The 23,423-nt window shown below is 38.2% G+C and overlaps 2 protein-coding genes across 7 annotated transcripts in view; one reads left to right on the forward strand and one right to left on the reverse strand.

Moving 5' to 3' along the window:
• Positions 1-163: 163 nt before the first annotated feature.
• Positions 164-4,985, reverse strand: TBCC (tubulin folding cofactor C). The gene has a single exon (XM_088147454.1). It carries the CDS (start codon positions 4,973-4,975, stop codon positions 3,923-3,925), a length of 1,053 nt encoding a protein of 350 aa, XP_088003580.1. The 5' UTR covers positions 4,976-4,985; the 3' UTR covers positions 164-3,922.
• Positions 4,986-5,036: 51 nt separating this feature from the next.
• Positions 5,037-23,423, forward strand: part of BICRAL (BICRA like chromatin remodeling complex associated protein) — a 43,143-nt gene continuing 24,756 nt past the window's right edge. Inside the window, exons 1-4 of one of the 6 annotated variants that reach the window (XM_088147439.1) lie at positions 5,037-5,391; positions 6,262-6,353; positions 10,389-10,472; positions 14,354-14,484. The gene's annotated coding sequence lies outside the window, so the exon portion shown is untranslated. The other 5 variants (XM_088147446.1, XM_088147429.1, XM_007439596.4 and 2 more) reach the window with 5 other exon arrangements.

The raw sequence follows: 23,423 nt of genomic DNA on the forward strand, positions 1-23,423 counted from the left end.
CAGAAAAGGCCAACAATGGAGCAGGGCTTGCTGAGATAGAAACTTCTTGCACAATGCAAACAGAACGTGTAATTGTTCCACTGTTAAAGCAAGTCTAAACTCCATCATCACTATTTAAGGTAGAAAAGCGTTTTTTATTGAGCTTAAAAATGTTAGTAGGGTGTTCCGATGGAACTTACAGTACCATATGGCAATAGTTGAGCCAGTGTGGTATAGTGATTAGTGTTGGACAGAATATGGGGAGACCCAGGTTCAAGTCCACCTTTAGACACTGAAAGCTCACTGAATGGCTTTGGAGCAGTCACTCTCCCAGTCCAACCCACCTCACAGGGTTGTTGGGGGAAAACAGGGATGAAAGAACGCTATGTATGCTGCTTTGAGCTGCTGGACAAATGGGATATAAATTTAGTAATATATGTTGTAAATTTGAGGACCTGTGCACCAACTATGTTTAGTTCTTATTGAATATCAGTACTAGGGGCATGCTTGCTTCATTTTTAAAAGTGAGCTGTGCAAAGATTGTAAAAAACTTACACTGTCTCCCATGAACTTGTTCATCTTGTGTTTATTTTTGCAATTTTTAATACTTTAAAAATCTTTGCAATATACCAAAATATACCTAACATTCACAAAATTAAGGGAAGATGAAACTCTTGCTTTAAACAACAAAGACCTAATCTTTGTTAAATTAATTACTAAAAAATAAATTTTGCATTATCTTTGAATTCCCACAGAAAGATGATAAACATGTAAGCTTAGAGGAATAGCTACACATCACCCAAAGCTAACAATTCAATTATAGGAGCATAATATTGGTGGGCTAGGCACTTTTATTTGATCAAGTACTGTAATGTTGAATTCCATTTAAAAAGACATTCAAGAAAACAAGATGTTACAAATGTAGATTTTTCTCAAGTAATATTACAGTTGCAACCTTTCACCTTCAAAATGTAAGGAGACTGGAGCAGAAATCTTATGTTACAAAACAACCCATAGTGAGAGATTTCCAGTTCCACATGTTTTAAAAAGGCCCTCACTACAACAGTAAATTAAAGCTATGAGATGTCATAGTAGATAGATCTAAATAGAAGCCATTTTTATAAATGTAACTTATCACTGTGGCTGCAAAATTTGTTGATGTGCAGATGTATGCGTACTATACACAGTAACATTTTGCAATTGGACTCTAATGGGAGCTTCCTATTATTTAGAGAATCATATCATCTGTTCCTCCAATCACCTGAGAAATAGTAAAGCTGAGCTTCTGAAGGTTGGTAATTGTAATGATATGTAGGAATGACTTTAGGGCAGTGACCAAACCTATCAAGATTTTCCTCAAGATTTAAAACCTGAAATTGAGATTTGATCATACAATTTTCACAGAATTAAGCAAGGCCTGTAACTGAGAGTACACTTGCTTTTTCCTTGCACAACTTTTAAGGGAACTCACATAGATTAACAAATTTGAATTATTTTTCTCTAATCTGCCATGGGTGGCTAGCTACTGCATTTTCTTTAATTACTCTCATTTCAGTGTAATTTGAAACTGAACGTGCTTTTTATATATAGGTTCCTTGTTAAGTTCCCAGACTGAATATTAATGCCAAAAGATTCAGCACTTTTTACTATGATAAAAATAATGGAACAATATTATCACCTTCTACCATTACAATTTCTAACACTGTAGGGTAATGGCAGACAATCTTGTTGTGATTGGAAGCTGTACTATTTAAAAGTTAGCTCCCTCAGGAACAAAGTGGTAGTAAAACAATGATGTGATACCACAAGAACAGATGGGACTAACTTTCATATTATATATTTTGGGGGGAGCTGGAATGTTTAGGTGGGAAAATTATGCCTTTTATTTTGGCAAGAAAAAAATGGATCCAAGAACTTGCTGTTTTTATAGCACAACCAGGGCTATCCTGGAGGAACACAAAAAGAGTAAGCCTAGAGTAACTATACCCAACTTCTAGTTTGGAGAGTTTCAGTCCCACTATCTTCCTTCTAGATTGGCTCCTATCATGTACGCTAGGTTTCTTTCACTGGTACCCCATCACATAATACTATTATGAGAAGTTGCATTCAGCAAAACTGTAACTTTTCTTTTAAAAGGTAAAAGAGCAGCCAGGTTTTGTTCATCAAAACTACCCATTCAACATCTAAGGACCCTGAGGTACAGGCAACTTCCTACCTCCCCAGTGAAGCTTGCAGTCTTATTCTAATAAAATCACAATGAGGATATTTAAAAAAGCATTGAAAATTGATTATTTTTGGAACACAACTTTTAGGAAACTCTTAATTATAACTGCTTTAATCCAAGGCATTATCAGTTACCCTCCTTACTGGACACAAAAAAATGCAGAAAACTAATATTCTGTAGTACAGCAATTTAAGTTTAATCTATTAGGATTCTTAGAGGTGCTCAGCAAAATTTGTGAGCATATACAACACCTCTTTCCAAACAGTTAAAACAGCCACATTGTGAGACTCTTGTGGCTGCTTTTATGAGTATTGAGATAGCCAAGAACAACTTCTGAAGAAGCCCCACAAAGCTTGCCAACTGTGCAGCTGCTTTAATATTCCAAAGCCAAAAGTTTCATATGCACTCCTGTGCATTGTTCAGCACTTCTTACAGAGGCCTTGTACAGCTCTATCATCAATACTGTGCAGGTTCTATAAATTTGGAATTACTTCGGTATAAAAGTTAAGAAAAAAAGATAATGGATGCAGTAAATTTGCTAATAATAAATAACTATATGGCTCTCTAAACAACTGAAAAATTGCTTTCAATCAAGGTATTTGTAAAAATAAAGTGGAAATAAAACAAATAAAAATCTTGATATGTTCAGATTATGAAATATTTTTGAAATGTACATACAGTTATATAAAATCTTACATATTATTGTGAAAATAAATATTTTTATACAAAATGTAGCAGAAAGTTTACTGTTGGTATAATCCAACCTAACTTTACCCTTTGGAACCTTATTAATTTCAGAAGGAGACTTAAGGATCTACTAAACATTCTCCCACTTAAAGTGCTTATCTATGGTAAGATAGTGCCCAGTGCCTATATATATTTTTGGTGTGTCCTTTTAGATATATACCTTCAGAATGCTTACAGGCACAGCATAAGCAAAACCACATACATTTTGTGATCAGAAAGTAAGCACTTTTGTAAACTCAACACCTGCATGTTTTGTAAAAGTGAACTAATGTTAACTGACACATATTTTTTGAATAACCTTCAAAATGCTTTGCAGATCAATTCTGTAGAATTCTCTGCCTTGGAACTAGTAGATAAAGATGCATCTCATAAAGAATTTGCTCCAGGTCAAAGCATAATTTCAACTATTTTAACAAGTGAAGGTGCATGGTTTCAGAACTACTTCTAGCATCTCCAAATTATTTCTTATATAGCTGGCAAAAAAAATTGACAATACTTTTAAACCATTCTTAAATATCTCATATCACTTACCCTTCAGGAAGACCACCTTTTTAGTCCATATACATCACAAACACATTACAGCCAATGTCTAAATTTATAGTAATTTTAATCAGTATTATGGTGAACAAATTGCTAACCGTGTAACATTTTAACAGAATTTAAAATCTTCAACCTCACAAGATTTTTTCTAAGAGGACAAAAAGCATAATCTTACAGCTACAATTGCAGAACTGTAGAAAGAACCCAGAGAATACACAATATTAGGCATTAGTACCAGGACATGTAATCAGTTAGCAAGAAAACAGTGAAAGGCTACCAGGACAAGCATTTTGGCAACCTAATCATACTTCTTAAAGAGATAGTGAACATCATTCAGGTCTTTTTAACGCAGCTTTAGTTCCACCCTTTGAAAAGGTCAGTCCTCTTTTCAGTACTGCTGTCTTCAAGTCCTCTGGAAATGCAGGCTGTAGCTCAGTTCCACTCCGTGATCCGCTCCTTTTCCGGGATCACGCACCAGTTCGGGGAAGCCTCATTCTTGGCCAGCCAATTAAAGTCATCCACCTGGTTCCAGTTGTTCCTGCTTCTATCAAGCCCAGAAGTCTCGAAATCTGCCTCAATACCCGCATAATCCCATGAATATGGGGCGAAGCGCAGGGCGCTGCAGTCCTCCAGCATCGCTCGGCTAGTCACTTGCACGTAGAAGCTCGTCTCCGTAGCGCGGTGCGTCCGGAGCTGCTGGCAGGCGAGGGCCACAAGGCAACCGCTACATCCATCCACCCGCGCCGAGGTGGACACGGGCCCGCACAAGATCGTGCAACCGTGGCAGTCGCGCACCAACAGCGTGTTGGGGTTGCCGCGCAACCGCACCCGGCAGCGCCGGAGGTGGGACAGCACCACGTCCTGCTGCAGCAGGTCGGCCGGGCCGAGCTCTAGGGCTTGTCCCTCGGCCCGGCTGAAGCCGCAACCTGGGTCCACGGGCGTGGAGGCGGCCGCCTCGTTTCGGCCTTGCGTGGCGCTCTCCCGGGGCGGCTGCTGAGCGGAAGGCTTGGACGGAACCGAGGCGGGATCCTTTTTGAGGGCTTTGGTAAAGGCGAACCGCTTCTTCGGCTGCAGCTGGAGACGCCTCTCGGAGAGCGCGCCCTGCAGCTTGCTCAGCGCCGCCTGGCCCTGCCGCACCTCATACGGAGCCAAGAAGCGCACCGAATCCGTCAGCAGCCGCTGCAGATCCTGCAGCCGCCGAGCCGCCTCAGACACGGCTAAGGTGGCCGCCTCGGGACCCCGAGCCGGCTCCGACCGCAGCAGCGCCTCGATGGCCTCCCGCTCCCGGGCGAAGGAGGCGGTAAAAAAATCGCTCTGCTCTTCTAGCACCGACTGCGCGTCGCGGTCTCGTCGCCTCCTCTCCGCCTCCTCTCGCCGCTCCGCTTCGCGCTGATGCAGCCTGTCGGGAACCAGAGCGGAAAGGCCGGGAGCAAGCGGCACCCGGTCGCCGTCCACCGATGCCGCACCCTCCGGGAAAGCCTCCATCTTTCTCTATCTCTGAGCAGCGGCTTCTTTCACCTCGTACTAAGAGAGAGGCTGATTGGCCCCTTTCGTGACCCCGCCTGCGATTTGTGAGGCGATCTCCAAGAGGAGGGGGCGTGTCTTCTCCACCTTCTTAAAGGGCCCCTGATAGTAATAAGTCAACGGCTGACGAGAAAAATGGGTTAAAACGGGGCGGGTTTTCCTTTAAGATAGAATGAGTATTAACATCAATGGGGGCAACCAACTACCTTTTAGGCGGAAGAGAACGTGGTGAGCTTGGACTCAATTTTCGTTCAAACAGCTTAGAATTCCGTCTTCCCCCTCCAGTGACGTGCAGAGAATGACTTTCTGATATAAATTGGAAGACAATAGCTAAGATGTACATTTATATTACATTCCTATCAGGTTATTTCCTTTGGGTAAGCAACACGCGAAGTGTAGAAAAGGAGTAAGGTACAACAAGCCAAAGAAATTAAAGGCTTAAGTTCAGAGAAAGGAATGGGAACTGTGAGCGTAGTTTCCACCACCACCAACATTCACTACGATGCCTTCTCTCCATACCTTTCTGTCTTGACAAGCAAGCCTTGCTTTCACCACATTCACACGCTGACTCTTTGTTATTTAAATTTCTCACCTTTCTCTTTTTGAGGATGATATAGAGTTGGAAGAAATATACTGTATGGTGTTTTCATTCAGGCTTTTCTTGAGCTTCTGGAATTGGAGAAAAATGGGGTTCAGTCTATAATATGGGAAAGTTGCTCTGGAAAAGTCTGCATAATTGCTGCCAATCATTGTAGAATTCTGTTCTCGGGCTCCAGGGCTATAGAAAGTTATTTTAATGTAAAGTTTTGCTTATTCATTCCATACTGACCGTGCCAGCCTTGAAAATTCTGCATGTTTGTTGTAGAAATTAGGTTGTCATGCAACTCTTGCATGTAAAAGACAGGGTGGTCTGATTTAATATATATTCTTGCATGTATATTTCCCATATGATTGTTATTTTTAACCTTAAGTTAACCATCTCTGGCAAGATGGCTATATAAATTGATATAATAAAATCATGCCATGATGTATGGAATGAAATATGCAAGTGACACTCATATATATAAGTATATCATACATAGCATTCTACATATGCAAAGTGTCATACATAGCATTTTGTATGCATCATGATGTCCAATATATGCTTTTTAAATTGTGTTACTTGAAGAGTTTACTAGCTGAGGTGGCAATATGGACAGAAGTTCATATTGGATTATTCTGAAATATTTTTATTCTGGTTTATGCAGGTAAATTACTGATTGCCTATCAAGTCAAGGTTTTATTACTAAAACTGGAGGAAGGAGTGCTTAGTGTATTACCTTCTGTCCCTGGTGGAAAGGTGGGATATAAATCTCATAAATGTAAATTAAATAAAAATTAACTATTAAGGTGTTCTGTCTGAATGATCCAAAGAAATGAGAGTGACTTTCACTTCCTGCTTTGGCAAAAAAAAAAAAAGTGAAATTGTTTTCTTTTGCTTCAGATGACAGGCCTGGAACCAGTGATGGAAATGACAAGAAAACAGATTTTGGCTGAAGGTTATGGTTGGAGTTTTTCAACAGCAAAACAGACAGCCTTTAGAAATATTCAGCCACACTTTACTGGAGGCATTTAAACAAAAACTAGGCAGCCATTTGTTAGAGATACTGTAACTGCATCCTGCACTGAGGATCCTGCAAAGTGTAGAGCAGTGTTTCTCAACCTTGGCAACTTTAAGCTGTGAGGACTTTAACTCCCAGAATTCCCCCTTTGTGGCTAGGGAATTCTGGGAGTTGAAATCCACGCAGCTTAAAGTTGCCAAGGTTGAGAAACACTGGTGTAGAGGCTCAGATAACCCCCAAAGTCCTTTCCAACTGTATAACTGATCTACCTTGTATTCAGAAATCAAAATTATTTTTGGCAAAAATTGGCATGTGAAAACAGGCCATCATTTAGAAAAAGCATTTGAATCACATGGAAGAAAAAGGACCTGATTCATTACCCTTCTATTTATAGCTGCCCTACTGTGGCAGCGGTTCATACAAATATTATGACTAAAAAATGTTTCATGACTGAATTTTCACAATTTGCCACCAAGAAGCCCTATCTGAAGCTAGGAATGAATCAAGTCAGTTGTTACTTCCCATACAAAATTATATATCTAAGGCTGAGGCTAGTTCTACTAAATTGTTCTGCATAGATAGATACATTTGCAAAACTAGCTAATCAACATCCAGTTTAAAATCCTTTTAATCAAATTACTGACTCAGTAGGTTATTTTTAGTATAAATACTGTATATGTTAAGGATCGGCATAAATAAACCAATTGGAACTTAAAAGTGCCCTGACTTAATTATGAACTATAATAGCATTTTTTTTTCGTTTGATGGTTCTCATGCACAGTAATATACCTCATTCTTATTTCACAGTGAGGAATGTCTGTCTGAATTTGAGTGTATTCTTCCAAGTTATAACAGATAGTTTGGCTTTTATGTTAAATGTAAAATTATAGTATTGGAAATGAAGGAGTTTTCCAATCCTACATGAAGTAATACTAGCTTTTAGAAATCTTAAGATAAAAATGTTACAGAGAAAGGAAAGCTAGTAAAGAATTATATCTTTGCAGTACTTCTCCATAGTCTAACTATTTGGGGTTTTGCAAGTAGAGAAACTGTTGGGCCAATTATTGCTATAAATACTAAGCCATATAAAAAGGATGGTATCTAATAAGTACATTCTACTTTGTAGGTAAAAATGATAGGGACCGAATAACTAAAATGATTTCAATTTATTTCTTGTAATTGATTTCCAGCCTATAGGAAGTAATAAGTGATTCTGGATGGGATTTAGAAGAGCAATGCAGTGTTGAGTCCATTATACCATTTAGCCAGCTCATTGCTCACAAATTAATAAGCTATGTCTCTGCCTTCGAATGAACATTAAAAGCTTGTGATTTGTACCAGCAATATTCCTTATGCCTGAAAACCAGGCTATATCATGATTTGAAAGAAATCCAGATATGTATCTTTTTTATATTTACAAATGTGTCAAAAGCATGCATAAAATAAGATACTAGAAAAAATGGAGATATAAAGGAAGGAAACTCTTATGTTTTTAAGCTACAGAGAGCTGAGATAGACCAAAGTGTAATATAGGGTAAGGCTTTATAGAGATCCCAATTCAGAATGTGTTGGACCACACATAGCACCTGTTGGGAACATTTCAAACCAACACATCTTTTCCCAGGATGGGACTTCAGCTCTGGAGGTCAGGTAGATGGGTACAGGAAAAGATAGAGCTGTTGAAGGTGTTCCCAACAAGTGCCATCTGCATACTAATGCATGCTTTGAATCACATCTGCCTTATTTATCCTACCCCCCCCCAGTTTAACTATGGTTTATTGAATAACCTGCAAGTGGCTGGGTTCACACAGTACGTTAAGCCATGGCTTAATATGTTATATGGATCCAGCTATACATTAGTTGCCAAACTGAAGTGTAAATATTTTCGGTTACAAAAAAAAAAAAAAAAGGCTGGAGATCATGGCAGTGGTAACAGCTAGGCATATCTCCTCCACTTTATGAAACTTTAGCCTGCTGCCATTCACTCAATCTGATGGTCTCAACTTATCCCTCCAAGGCTCTCCAAAATAACTCTGTTTTTAACAGTTGATGGAAACCAAGTAGAATGAGGGCAGGGTGAATTTCAGGGGTAGAGGGAAGTCTACTCCAAAGTATCGGCACAGTTACAGAGAAAATATGCCTATGAGCCTCCACCCTTTTACTTCACAAAAGTGGGGAACTGTAAGCAAGTTCTCCCAAGATGTTCAAGATGGAGTAGAAGAAAGTGGGCAGAGAAGGTGGCCTGATATGTACTCTGGTGCCAAAACATGTAGGTTTTAATTGTCAAAAATAGAACTTTGAATTACACTCAGAAGCTAATAGGAAACGAGTGCAGGGCTAAAGCACAAGTGTACTGTGCGCACATCAGCAAGACCTGGCTGCAGCTGTGCCACTGCATTCTAGACCAACTGAAGCTTCCAGGTGGGCTTCAAAAGTAGGCCCAGCTGAAGCACACTGCAGTAGTCCCTATGTGAAGTGATAAGGCTTGAGTTAATAAAGACTATTGTAAGGGTTTTATATAATATTAAATGTTTTTTATTTCAAATTATGTAACGTTATTGTTAATCCTTTTGATAAGATCTTAGGAGGGAAACTTTGCTTCGTTTGTGATGGAGATGTGCTACCCTTGGTTCCAGAGTTTCTTTGATATATGTCTGAGCAAAAAATCCATTGATATGACAGTTTTAAACAAGGATTAGCTGAAATGGGAAAGGTGCAGGCAGAGAATAGGCCTGTACCATGGTTTTTACTGTGTGAAAACAAACTCCCTGAGAAATTTTTTAAACAACAGCAATATTCATTTTCTCCTAACAGATCATAATTTTAAAGAATGGGAGAAATGAAAAAAAAGATCTTTAAACTTCAGCATAGTTCTTAGTTATTATGCAGGATTTATAATGGTAAAGGAAATAAAATAATTCCAAGTGTATACATTTTTTTAACACATTCTCCTCTAAACTGATCTATGCATATGTGGAGATTGAAATATAATTTACCTTTATTGTACTTTAGTAAGAACAAAATGCAGAGAAGTCCTCTGTGTCTGCCTATTTTCTTAGCTTGGACATGCTTCATCAGTTTCTCCATTATGACATTTGTCCACAAGACACTTCCTCATGACCACATAAATGTGCATCCCTCCCATCCTTGAGTGGGCAGAACAATATATCAACATAAATTGCACTGCCCCATGCCTAAACTTTACTGCGCCTCAGCAATGAGTCCAATGATTGGTGCCATCCTTACATATTTCATGAGGGACAATTTCAAGGCAATTATTTATGGACTCCCTGGCTTCTTTCCACTCCCATCCAGCATCACCTACAAGTAGAGAAAAAAAACTGATTATTCATTCTCCATAAGCTCAGAGAAGTGCTGGAGAACTTAGATGCTCCCTCTACCTTCATCTCACTGGTTATTCGACAGTGGTTTTTTTTTACTATAGGACTATCAATCTCCTGGGAGACTGAAAGTCCTGTATAAAGAAACTAACACACAAACTATTAGTAGGGACAGTGATCACATGCACATTAACAGGGGTCTTCCCACTTCATCCAACTCCCTTCTGTCAGATTTTCCTCCTAGTAGAGTGGACAGGAAACAGTTAATCTAAAGAACAAACTTCTCAGAACCCTGATTAATAATATTTATTAAAAGGAAGGTTAAAATTACAGCACAAGAATTCCAGTGAATACAGTACTTTCAAATAAGGCAGCAACATATAAAGAATTTATGGTGGCAAAACCTTGGTTCATTTTCTAATGCTTTTACAGGGACAGGGGCAGGAAACCTTCCATTTTTCTGAAAGTGGGGCTGTTTGCATCTGTTCGTTGTCTTGGTGATTGCTACTCAACAAGGTAAGAACCAGCACTCACACTTATAGATCCACTAACCAGTCTGCTGGATTTGGGAGCGGAGATGGAGGGTGGAGGCAGCATAGGTATAGGAGTATAGAATGACAGAATTGTTGGGTCTCCTGGGAGAGAGATACCTCTATATGACAAACAGTTAAAAACAAATCCTGGCTGGCAGATTTACTCTCTACGAGCTTGGTGTCCATTGTCTCTTACAGCCAAAGCCAAAATGGAAGGAGAGGGTTGTGCTCAGTGAGAGGACAATCAGAGGACATCAGTATTCATGTTAAAAAAAAAAGTTGGTCTTCCAGGAGTTTTCTATTGCTGTGTCACCACAAACAAAAAGATCAGACCAAGCCAGCTATCTGGTTTCTTTTGCAGCCTAAACCAAAATGGCCATAGTGGACAGTGCCCAACAACCAGCCAAGGAAGGGGTGTGCCCACAGCAGACTTAAGTAGCCAATAGGAGCTGGGTAGATCCCTGCTCCTGACCAGGTTATTACCACCAAAAGACTGCAGACTGCATGCCAAAACTTGTGTCAGAAAAGGAGAAACATTTTAACAGTGGAGCAACTAAAGACAAGCTCAAGGTGCCTCTGAGGTTGTCTGGGAATGAAACAAAGCCACATCATGAGGATATGATGCTTAAAAATGTTTAGCAAGTGTCTTTGTACCATGGATAAAGGGATGTGAAGATGAATCCATAGACCTTGTTTCCAGATCTCTTAGGATAATTCTTGATTCTCTTTATTTTTTCTTTTTCTTCTCATTTTCTCTCCAATTTCTCAATTGGAGAAAATTCCAATTTGTGGTCATCCAGATGAAACTAAGTTTTTATGTCTTTCTTAAATCTGGATTTTATTCTGTAAAGATGGCAATCATAAAACTTTGAGAAGTCATTTAGTAATTTAGTAAAAGGTCTTCATGTTTTTTTTAACAGTACAATTCCATAACAGGCTGGAAAAATAATTTTTCATCCTCTTTACACCTTAGACTAACACAGTAAAACATGTATTTTTGTGAGATACCAAGTAAATACTATGCATGTGCTACTGAGAGCATATTTTCTCTTGCTTTTACATGGACCAACAGGAGCATCAGACAGGGTTTCTGGCCTAGAAACTTTCCCCCCCTTTACTACCTTTACAAAATTTCTTTAACCTCAACATTTCATTACCGTATAGCAGGGCAGAGGAAAACTTCTGGAAACTGAACAAGATGAAGTGTCTCTTCCCACTCCTCTCACCTGAAACCTCTTATATGTTTAGGGAAGAAAACTTTTTTAGTTACATGGCAGATATCCTCTTAAACATATAGGCTATTTATAATGCATTAGACCTGAGGAAGCTAAATCTTTTCTCTCTCCAGTTTCTACTTTTCACTAGTTACACCATGAAATTACACCTCCATGGTTTGACATTCCATAGATTTGGGAATCCATCAAGCATAAATCCTTGAGCTATTATTATTATTTTAAAAATCTTTCAATTTAGAAAACAATATACTTTTGTGAGTCAAATAAAAACAATATGGTAAGAGGGGGAAGGCTGTCTTAATTCTACTTCTCTTTCCCCCAGAATCCCATTCCTAGATTTTGAGCATCCAAACAGAAAGTTGATCTAGACAGCAATTCTCTGGTACCATGACAATTGAAGGCTAACAGGAGATCTTTATTTCAGATCTTTAGCCAACTTGCCACTTAATTTGTGTGTTCAGGATTTGAAAGAGATGGAGGGAAAGGAAGTGTTCACTTTTTTCTTTTCCCATCTTCCTGGACATTTTTCATTGAGGTAATGGTAAATGGCATAAATTCATAGCTAGCTGCCAACTCAGAATCTCAGTTCTAGACAATGATGTGTAAGGCAAGGAGAAAGAGAGTTTACAGGGGGAATTCCATTTCACCCTCCACAAACCTCCTGAAATAGCACTGGATAAAGTTATTAAAGATAACATGCAGTTCTCATGTAGTATCTTTTTAGGATAGTAAAAAGTAGCTATTCCCTAGCAGGACACTTCCACGCTACAGCTTTTCTACCTCCGTCCCTCACAAAGCAGTTTAAAAGTGACCTGCAATTACACTTCTATTGACCTTGAAATGTAAAGAACAACATAATCCAATCAGTGCTTTGCTCACATTTTCCCCTTCCAGCTGACTAATAGAAGAGTGCAAAGAAAATCCAATCAGTGTCTAGCCCCTTAAGCTACCACATGTCATGGAGTAAGAAAAATCTCATCACTTCCAATCCACACTGAAAGGAAATAAATTTCTAGTGTCCCACACTCATGTTTTTCAGTACATGTTTTGGGTACATTTATTTGATGGGTTACAAGAAAACCTGAGAGGTTGTGAATGATGTTGGAAAACTATGTGAGGAACATCAGCTATAGAGAAAGTTAAAAAAAAAAAAAAGTGAAAAAAATTCCACCAGTTTCTGTTCTAAAATGGAAGGGGGATAATTTAAAACTCCCCTTGCAAGATCCCTTTTTCCCAGAATCCCCCAATTAGAAATAATTATAGTAGGTTACAACCATCAGGCTGAACCTCCTGCTATCCTCTAGGCTGTCTGGGTGGGGAGTTCTTAAATGTTCTATCCAGGACTCATTTTGGCCCAGTTCTAGGAAAACAGGCCAGAAATACAGACCTTTACGAATCCTAAAATACAAGAAGTATCAAAATAATAATGCAATTTTGCATGTAGGCAAAGTATTAATGATAAAACCAATAATTCAAAAATCTATAGATATAAAAAAGCAGTTTATTGGGAAAAGGAAAATATAGGGAAACCAAGGGAAGACATTTGCACACACAGAATCTGAAAATCACAGAATAACAGAAATGTGATTGTAAATACACTTCCTTACATGTTTAACAATTAAGTGTATTTAAAAACTTAATTTCTGTCTTTTAGGCATACACAGCAAAAGACACCTAAAAAGCATTTAAAAAGTGCTTAAAAACAGCTTGTTTGACATTTTTAATTACCGTGTCAAAGAATGGAAGGATTGGAAGGAATCTTGAAAATTATCTAGTCCAGCTCCCTACCCAGTGCAGGAATTCACTAGTACAGTATTTCCATACAGCCTCTTTTTAAATACTTCAAATGGAAAGTCTACCAGCTCTTGGGACTGTTCCATTGCTGGGCTGCTCTTACTATTTTTCCTGATGTCCAAATGAAATTGCTTTCTTGTAAAATGCAGAGTTTGTGATCCATCAAGATCCTTTGTGCATGTGGTTTTTGCCCAATGTTTCAGCTTGTCAAGATCCTCCTGAATCCTAATACTTCCTGTAAGGTGGTAGAATCTAATGCAGTGATGGCGGGTGTCAAAGGTGATGTACCACGATGTATTGGGTGACATGCAAGTGTTCACCAACACCCGACAAAACTATTCTCCCTGAGTTGCCAAAGAAAGTGAATTTGTTTTACTCATATTTCATTTCTGTAATTATTTTACATTTCTTTATATAATACATAGCACCACATGATCGGACTGTATTTTTTTTAAATAAATGAATATGTAAAGAATTATTTCTCTTTTGTTCGGTGTGAGTGAGGCATTTTCTGAATTTTTGACATGCTGACCCCAAAAGCTTTGCCACCACTGATCTAATGGAATACTTTATTGAATGCTTTGCTGAAGTCAAAGATACTACATCCACACTCCCTGTAATCAATTAAACTGGTACTCTCTCAGAAAAGAAGATCACTTTGGTTTGACATGACTTGTTCTTGATAAACCCACAGTGGCTCTTGCCAAGCAATGCATTATTTTCTAAATTCTAACCAACTGACTGCTCAATAATTTGTTCCAGAATTTTGCCCTGTGTCAACATCAAGCTGTTCTGCCTGTAATTACTTAGGTCCTCTTTTTCTCCTTTTTTGAAGACAGGAACATCAGATCTTCTCCACTACACCCATCCTCCATGATCCTCAAAGGTTATAGAAAGAGGCTTTGAGATGATGTCTACAGGTTCTTCAAGCTGTTCTGAAGCCTTAAACTTGTTAATGATAGCTAGGTGTGTCTTATTTACTTTAAATTGCTGCTCCATCCTTTTACACATTGTTTTACTTAAGTCCATTTCAACATAATTCCCCTTTGGGTCGAAGACAGAAGCAAAGTAGGAGCTGAGGAGCTCTGCCCTTTCTTTCTCACCTGTTATTATTCTGCTGACCTCTCTTAACAGTGGGTCTATCCTTTTTTTTTCCTATTGACAAATGAGCTTTTTTTGTTGCAGTTACTTTCTTTTGCAGTTTAAATTCCATTTGTGCTTCAGCCTTTCTTTTGTTTCTGCATATAAATTGGTCCAAAAGAAACACTGAATATTAAGTATATATTTTTTAATATTCTGAAACATTTATGAATCCCATTAAAAATGAACCTGTCCATGGTAGTTGTTTCAAATATTTCAGTGCACAATAAAAAAACCCTTTAAATCATATTTCCCTCCCAGAAAGTGATAAAAATCTGAAAACTCATTTCATGCATTGCTTTTTAAAAACTAATTAAAACTTTGGAAAGAATGAGTATATTTTTATTTCTATATTTATCTTTGTGTTTGGACAGCATTAATTATTGTTGACTGTTTTGGGGGGGCTGGGGGGAGCCAAAAAGATGCAATATGCTATAAACCTAAATTTGCTGTGTTGTAACTTGCAACCTTATTTTGAAGTATGGTGACAAGCTACAGGAATAATAATAATTGGGAAGGACTCGATAGGTGGATAAAAATGCCAAATCCAGTCTAAACAACTAGCTGACTGTGCAACCAACAATAATACTGAAAAAGAAGTCAGGACTGAATAAAGTTGGTAGAACTATGCAGGGCCAGCTTCCCTTTTTTAACCTCTAACATTCAGTTCCGTTTAAATAATTCCAAACCTTCTCCACTTCCTTTGTTTACGTCATTTGAGGGAGGGAAGGAAAAGGGAGAATTTAAGTTAAAGCAGTGCTTTTCTTGTTTTCTCAAAAATGCAGCGATGGACTAAAAGGGTTGGTCAATTGCAACGTTCCATTAGACAAGGCCGTTTAGTCATTTCCCGATTAACCAAAAGTAAAGTTTTTGCTTTCTTGCGAAGGGTCAGGAGATTATACCTTTGAAGCCTCTAACTCAGCTGCTTTTTTCAAAGCAAGCCCAATCTTTCGAAAGTGCCTTCTTCGCCCAGCGTAAAGGCAGGCAGGCAGGCAGGCAGGCAGGCGGCAGCAGCAGCGAGCGAAAGTTCGGTACCGCCGCTCCTAATAATGTATGTGAATGCGGTAGCGGCGTCCCCGCAGCCTCTGAGCCTCTTTCCTCGCCTTGTAGCTGGAACTCCCGCACTGGGCTCTCGCTATCCTCGCTCTCTCTTCCTTGCTCGCTCGCTCCCTCTCTCCCCCCTCCCTTTCTCGCTCTCTCGCTCTCTCTCTTACACTGCCAGCCCCTGATGTGATGGCGAAGAAACCCCGTTGACAAGGCACTGCTTTTTCATGACGGTGAGTTTCCCTTTGAGTGTATTATAATTTTGTGATAAAAATTTCAAGGAAAAAAAAACACACAACCTCCTTCCTCCCTTCCTTCGGGGAGGGAAAAGAGAGGGGGGAAATCTATCTCCAGACAGACAGAAAAGAAAGAGGAGCAAATTAACAACCAGGAGTTGCCAAAACCAGGATATTAGGTTTCAGCCCAGAGAGCTATTGGCTCTGGGGCTAGGTATATAAATATATATCTGGAGAGAGAGGAGAGGAGAGAGAGGGGACATAGGGAGGAAGAAGAAGGAGAAGAGAAAGAAGAGGAGGAGGAGAGGAGAGGAGAGGAGGAGGAGGAGGGCGATTTTGCGCGGGTGGTGCTTGGTGGGCAGATGTTAATTCACATGGAAATGAAATATTTATTTCTTTTGCAGGAAGAGGCTGTGGTGGTGGCTACTGAGGGCACCTCCAAAATGTGATTCTTAAAGGGGGAGAGGCAGACAAGGAGGGAGAGAGAGAGAGAGGGAGAGAGAGAGGGAGAGGACAGATAAGGTTTCAGGGCTAGGCTGATAGCTGCAAGGGGGGCGGCGGGAGAGGATGGGGGGCTGCCCCTCTCTCGCGGAGGCCATGCAAATGTAGGAAAGGAGAGGAGGAAAAAAGCCCCTCTTTTAATGACTCATTGATTGAGCCGGTTTAAAATTAGTTGTTGTTTTGTTTGGGCTTTTTTTTCCTGGCCACCCCCATGGCCGTCAGAGAGGGAGAGAAAGTGTGTGTGAGTGTGTGTGTGTCTGCGAGTATGACTGAGGGTGTGTGTGTCTGTGAGGAAGAGGGGGATCGAGTGTGTGTGTATGTGTGTGTGTGAGAGGGAGAAAGAAAAATAATCTTTTCAAATCTCCTCCCTCTTTTTTCCCCCCTCGTTTCTTTGCTTTTCTCTAAAGCTCTCTGGGCTGTGGAACACTTTTTCTTCCTCCTCCTCAGGAAAATGGAGACGCTCCGTCTTCTCGCTCCTGGGCGGGAGGCTGCCGAGGATTTTTCTTTTCTTTTGCCTCCCCGGTTGGATTTGTTTTCAGCGACCAGCTCTTCCTATCTCGTATTCATTTTCACCGCGTTTCTAGCATGGGCTGCGCTTTTTGACGGGGATTCTTTTTTCCTTAATATCGTTTCTTATTATTACTACTATTTTTTGTCTCCAGTTTCCTCCGATTTCTTTTCTGTGCGTCATTGTTTCAAGGAATGGAAATGGTGATTTGTTTCGGTGTATGTAATTCTAGGTCGGTAGGATTTAATCCCTTTTCGGTTGTAATTTATTTTTTTTTAAGCTGCAAGAATAATAAATATTCTACATCTGTAACAGTGCTTTCGTTTTTGCCTTTCGAAGATTGTGCATCTGTATCTGGCATGGGATTAACCTTCCAAAAAACTGTTGTGAATTGGTTTTGGTTAAAAAATAGGGAGGGGGAGGAATATATAAAGAATGGATTGAAAACCCGATGGATCATTTTTAGGTGCGTTTTAATTTTTTCTCTTCTTTAATCGAAACTGGAAGAGGTTAAGGGGTGGGCGATACCTGTATATATATAATGGGAGTGCAAGTCGGGTTGCAGAAATGGTCGGGTTATTTTTTTTGCTGAGAGAAGGGCGAAGGGAACCTCAGGCCTTTGTGTTTTTACCGGGCTTAATTTTCCCCTCCCTAATTTGTATAATCTGGAAGAGCCTCCGAATTGAACACGTATTTCCAAAGCTCAGCCGAGGGAGCCGATTTTTCCACGGCGTCTCCTTCCTCCATACAGGGCTCGTGCATCGCCGGCTGGAGGGACAGGAACGAGGGAAGATGGCGCTGCCTGGCCACCGGCCAGGATTTGTGGCGCAGTTTCTTCTCTTTCGTTCTCTGCAGCCGCCATTTTGAAATACTTTTAATAAGACGTTTTCCCCCTTCGGCTGGGGCGTCGTCTTCCTCTATTTCGTGGGGCCGCTTTTGCTCTCTCAAAGTAGAGTAAAAATGGTCTCTTAACGGAAACGAGGACTTCCTCACCTTTATGAAATGTTTTCTAAAGGGGTGAAATATTTCCTACTCCGACCACTTAATCTCGTCTGGAGAGAAAGTTTTACGGAGGTTGACGGGTGCCTCGTATTTTAATGCTTTAAAAACTTACAAGCCCGATTTTTTGTTCTATAGAGCAACCAGCATTCGTTTTAAAAAGCTCTTTCTTCCATCTTTATTTTCATTTATAAATTAGTTGCTTATGAGGAATAATAATGGTTATGGGGATAAATGATAATGATTATTAGTACTACATACTGTGGACTCCTTTTATAGAAATTATCATCTTAGGTTCCCCACCAGTCTGGATGTAAATCCTTGACAGAGGTCTGGACTGGGATGAATAAATTACAGAAAAACATCTATATGATGCAAGCAACTTCAAAGAAGTATGTGATTTGTGGATTAAAAATGGAGGAGCTTGGGAAATTGGATGGCCTTTCAAATTTGATTTGGTAGGAACACATTTTTATATTGTACCAATGAGGTCCTATTCCAGAAAACCTGGTAAGAGCATAATAAAACTTGAACTCATTTTTCCTGCCTTTGAGTCCCATTAGCACTCCTATTACTGAAGGCCTGATAAGGGAGTAAAATGTGTTTATTGAAACACAAGTGGTCTTAAATCTTGCCATCTCTCAATTAAAATTGTGTCAGATTTTAATACAATTGTGCTTTTCTGTTTACATTTTCAAATATTAAATTTCACAGGAAGCAAAATTGGGCAAACAGCAGCCACTATATTGCATTTTTCAGTAATTTCCTATTAAGTCTCTCTTCAGTTTTCTAATTTTTCAGAATTAACTAAAACCTTTTGAATAAAGTTAAATGATTAATAATAGGAAATGATTGCCTTGATATTTTAGAATATTAGGTTTCCAATGTGACAGTAATGATGTCAGTTTCATCTGTTTGGAGAGCCATTCATATCTTCACTGAAACAAAGATGATTTGAACTTGGTTTATTTATGTGTTTCTAATGAGTAACAGATAAATACTAAAATAAAAAAAAGTAGTTTCACAGCAGAATTCCAAGTGTTATAGTGTTTTATCATTAGGCAACATCTATCATGGGCTTTTTGGCATTATATCCTAAGCTTCACAGTGCAGCTACCATTGCACCTGGGCAATTGTTTAGAAGGGGTTTGTCTAGCACATTGGCATAGTACTCTTAACATACCTGGTGTAAAATATATCCAAAAATCAAAGAACATTTTAAATAAAGGAACAATTCAGTTATATTGTTTATTTAATAAGATCTCAGTTTTCCTTCAAGGAGTTACATACAGTGTTCTGTATTTTAAAAAACCATACATTTAAAATACTTAATAGCAGTTTAGTAAATTACATTGTAAATTAAATAAAATGGCTGGCTTCATTCCACTAAGTCTCATGAGAGAAAGAGAAGGGATTTGTTAATTGGCAAACAGTTTGAATGGCATCAAAGAAACTAGCTTTGAAAAGGAACATGTGAAAAATTGTATTTTCACTGGGGATTATGCTATCTGATGTAGACACATTTTAGTAAATTATGTTTTGTTAGGTCTAGATTTATGGAACATCCATATTTTTCAAATACTGAAAAGACAAGCTTCTGGGTATACTCATGATTATTTCCAGCAATGGATCTCACCACATAGAAATCCCAGGATTTAAACACAGTATTTACTGTTCAGAGGATGACATTGATTCTATTAATATTTCCTCAAGGTGCTAGAGACCACCTGGAATATAAAAATAAACTATACTTCCAACCACAATTATTTTTTCTTTCTAAGACTGTTGCAAAAGACATTCAAAAAATGGAAATCATGTATAAAAAGCATAGATGAAAGAGGTTATGAGAATTAGCAAGTAATAAGTACCATTTTATAAGATTTATAAATCTTGTCTGTTTAATAATAGACCCAGATCACTAAATCTAACTTACATAGCTTTATGAGATAGTGTTTGTTTTGCCAATCTTAAAAGTACTGCTTCCTGTTCAAATACATGTGAAGTTAGCATTCACCCATATTAAGTGAATTGTTATAATTCATATTTGCACAGGTGATGTTCACATTTTAGACATTTACAGTCTCATTCTGTCATTTTGATTAATTACAAAGAAAACTTTTGAAGAAGGTTCTTAGTTTATCAATTCATTAGGAAGATCTAACTTTATTAGAATATAGCACAAAGAAAAAAATTCATAAATACAGTTCAATCAGATAAGATGTCTAATTTTAGATTTATTTTTGAATAGCATAATTTGTATTGAAGAAATTAAAAAATAGCTTACACAGCTTATATTGACATTCTGTAATAGGGCTACAGAGTGCTTAATATTCAAATCCCAAAAAGTGCTTTGGTGGATATGAGTGGCCCACACACAGCCATCTTTTGGTATTAGATCTGAATTCTGTACTGTACAGCCCTATTCTGTTATTCATAATTCTTGGTTTATAGCAGTGGCTTTTTCATAGATGGACATACACACCCCACCCAAGTAAACAAATAGTGTAAATTTGAGGCTGGGTGTAATGGGAAGTAGGCATCTACACTTCTGTATGTAATGATTTACTACATTTGTTTCTAACAATTAAAAAATGCTTTGGTTCAAATGGAATAAAAGATTGCTTGATCTATTTTTATACTCACTTTTTAACTAGAGTTTATCACTGATAAATGATCATATTTGTCTTTATAACAAAACACAAAGGCTATTATGAAGGATTCAATGTATGTATGTGCAGTTGTAGACTATTGATAATAAGCATGTACACATGATTTTTTGTTTTATTTTGAATCTGTAAAGAATAAAGTGGCAGTTGTCATCTGTTACCGATCTGCTCAACTTTCTATATGTCCCTATTCTACTATATGAGCTGGGCAGTTGCTGTAGCAATATGCTGGAAAATATATCATGAGGCAGCTTTTGCCATCTAGCTTTAAGCTCACAAGCTGAGTGGAGCTACAGCCACCATCACATCTGCCACACTGTTCATGAGACCAAAACCATAAATGCAAACTAGTGAATAACTTGACAACTTCCCAATAAGTTTTCAGTAGTAAAACTGACATGTTAGAGGAAACAATGATATGTCATTGGGGCAGTTTCCTGCATTCCAATGGAAATTACCAAAAGATTTAAAAGCAATTTTAATGTGTAGTGGGGCTGACTATATGTGGACACTCTGCAAGTCAGTAACTTCTGATGGAAAAAAACTGCTCTATTATAGCATGTGAGTAATCCAGTAAGTGGAGACCTGATCAGGCAGTGGGTATTCTTGTCCATTCAGCACCTTCCATTTGATTAAAGGAATGCAAACTCAAGAGTTAGCAGTCATTGATTGAGCAAGTATGTGTGTGTAGAGGAGCACATATCCATTCTCAATAGATGTTTGTTTAGAATGGATGTATGCTCCTCTACACACACACACTTGCTCCATCTATCTATCCAAGAAAGAAAGTAATATTTGATACTTTATTTTATATTTTAAGCCATTGATTGGAAAAAACAACATAATAAAACTTGTGCATATTCTTCATAACCAGGTGGAGACAAATTAAGGGTTCATAATAGTAATGCTAATTTATCCTTGCAATACTACTATGCAATAAGCCACCTGATGATCCTGAATCTAATGCAGTCTCCACTGATTATTAATGTAATTTTATCCAAAGAATGTATATAATATCCACAATTAATTTGAAACTGATCTAAATAACATAATGGATTTCCTTTTATTTCAAAGAATGATTTGGCATATATGAACATAAAAGATGTACAGAACTATGGTCTAGAAAAAGGTTGAGTTCACACTGCACTAAGCTATGGTTTCTTTTAATCCTGGTTCCTTTAATAAAAATTGGCTAAGTTTACAATATGCTAAACAAACTATTTCATGGCTTCAAATAAAATGTGAAAAGATATAGAGAGAATACAGTTGATCAGATTAAACATCACTAAGGGATGTTGGGTACAAAAGGTACAGAGATAAAACTATAGAATTTGAGGAAAAAATGGGATGGAGTGGATAGAGCAGAAGGAACAAGTTGTATTTTAAGATAAATGTCAGTTGTACCATGTTCTTTTGCAGCAGATTACCTTGCCTTTGAAAGTTGTATGACAGGAAAACAAGACCAACTAAAACTAGCAAGTGCAGTTCTTCCTTAAACCATTTATCTGTTATGAAGCCATTATATTCCAGAATAAAATATTTTTATAAGGTCCAGGGACAGGAGATAGTTGAACTTCTGTGCAGGAAGGTAGGTTAGGTATCTTTTTTTTTTTTCTGGCTTTCCTATGCCTTTAAGAGCATTTTAATTAACAAAGTCAGTAAATGAAGTATGAAGAGGAAAGATTTCATTTGTTATATTCTCCAGCTACTTATATCCTTCATAATATGTCATAATACCTAAAAGCATATAAAGAGAATTTGAAATATAAGGTCTCAGACTTATAGAGGAGATCTTTGGAAACCACAGTCTGTGAACCACAAGTTAATGTAGTGCTGAGAAGGGTTTTATACCTTTAAAATGCCTTTTCCACCTTGTCACTGTCCACCCTCGAGATGCTCTGGGTTGTACTCCATTATTCCCATCTATTGGAAAGGTTTTAAGGGGAAAATATTCATAACAGTTATCAAAGTTAAAGCTGGAAGATTCTTGATTGTGCAATTCAACAATTTTTTTTGATATGATAGAAAACATGTTTGAAAATGTGGAGTGTACGACTAGAAGATACTTGTAAAATTCTCTGAATAAAGCTTCATCTGGAAGTATTTCAGGTGATTTAAGATTAGTCATGGACATACTATGGCACAATGAGCTTGAAGAATCAGCAGAAAGATAATGCCATTGATTCATTTGGATGAAGTAGCAGAATCTGTTAGAGAGGAAATATTCCAATACACATCTGGGTTTGGCATATCTCTGACTTATAAAACTAGAAATGGGCAAATAACCACGTACACTGTGAGACCTGGGAATTGTTTGTTGTGAACCATCTATTAAACATAATTGATGCAACAAATAGTACAAACAATTCATCTTTATTTGTAAAGCTGGAAACACTCTCTTACACACCCAGCACTGCATTATTTATAATATTGCGTGTGACAAGAATCAGCAGTATAAAGCTGTGAATTGGGTTAGAGATGCAGTAAAAACAAGGTACAGGTAGTCCTAGGGTTAAGGACGCCCAGTTGAAGGACAAGCCATAGTTAAGAATGGAGCCTATTGTAGCAAAATTTGAGTTAAATACACAATGGTTCAAGTTAAATACACAATGGTTCAAGTTAATTATACAGTACTACTTAAACAGTATTATTCAATATACTGTTCCAGCTTACAGATTTGTAATTTGACTTAAGGACAAAGCTTGGGAATGGGCCTAAGCTGGGGACTACCTGTATTCAAAGGCTAAACAAAAAAAATGGAACAAAAAAACCCACCATGCATGGGGCACCATTTGATTTAGGTCACATCTA

This window comes from Python bivittatus, unplaced genomic scaffold (genome assembly GCF_059951505.1).
Source record: "Python bivittatus isolate LINGU-HERP-01145 unplaced genomic scaffold, Pbiv_v1 ctg000020_np1212, whole genome shotgun sequence".
Lineage (NCBI taxonomy): Eukaryota > Metazoa > Chordata > Lepidosauria > Squamata > Pythonidae > Python > Python bivittatus.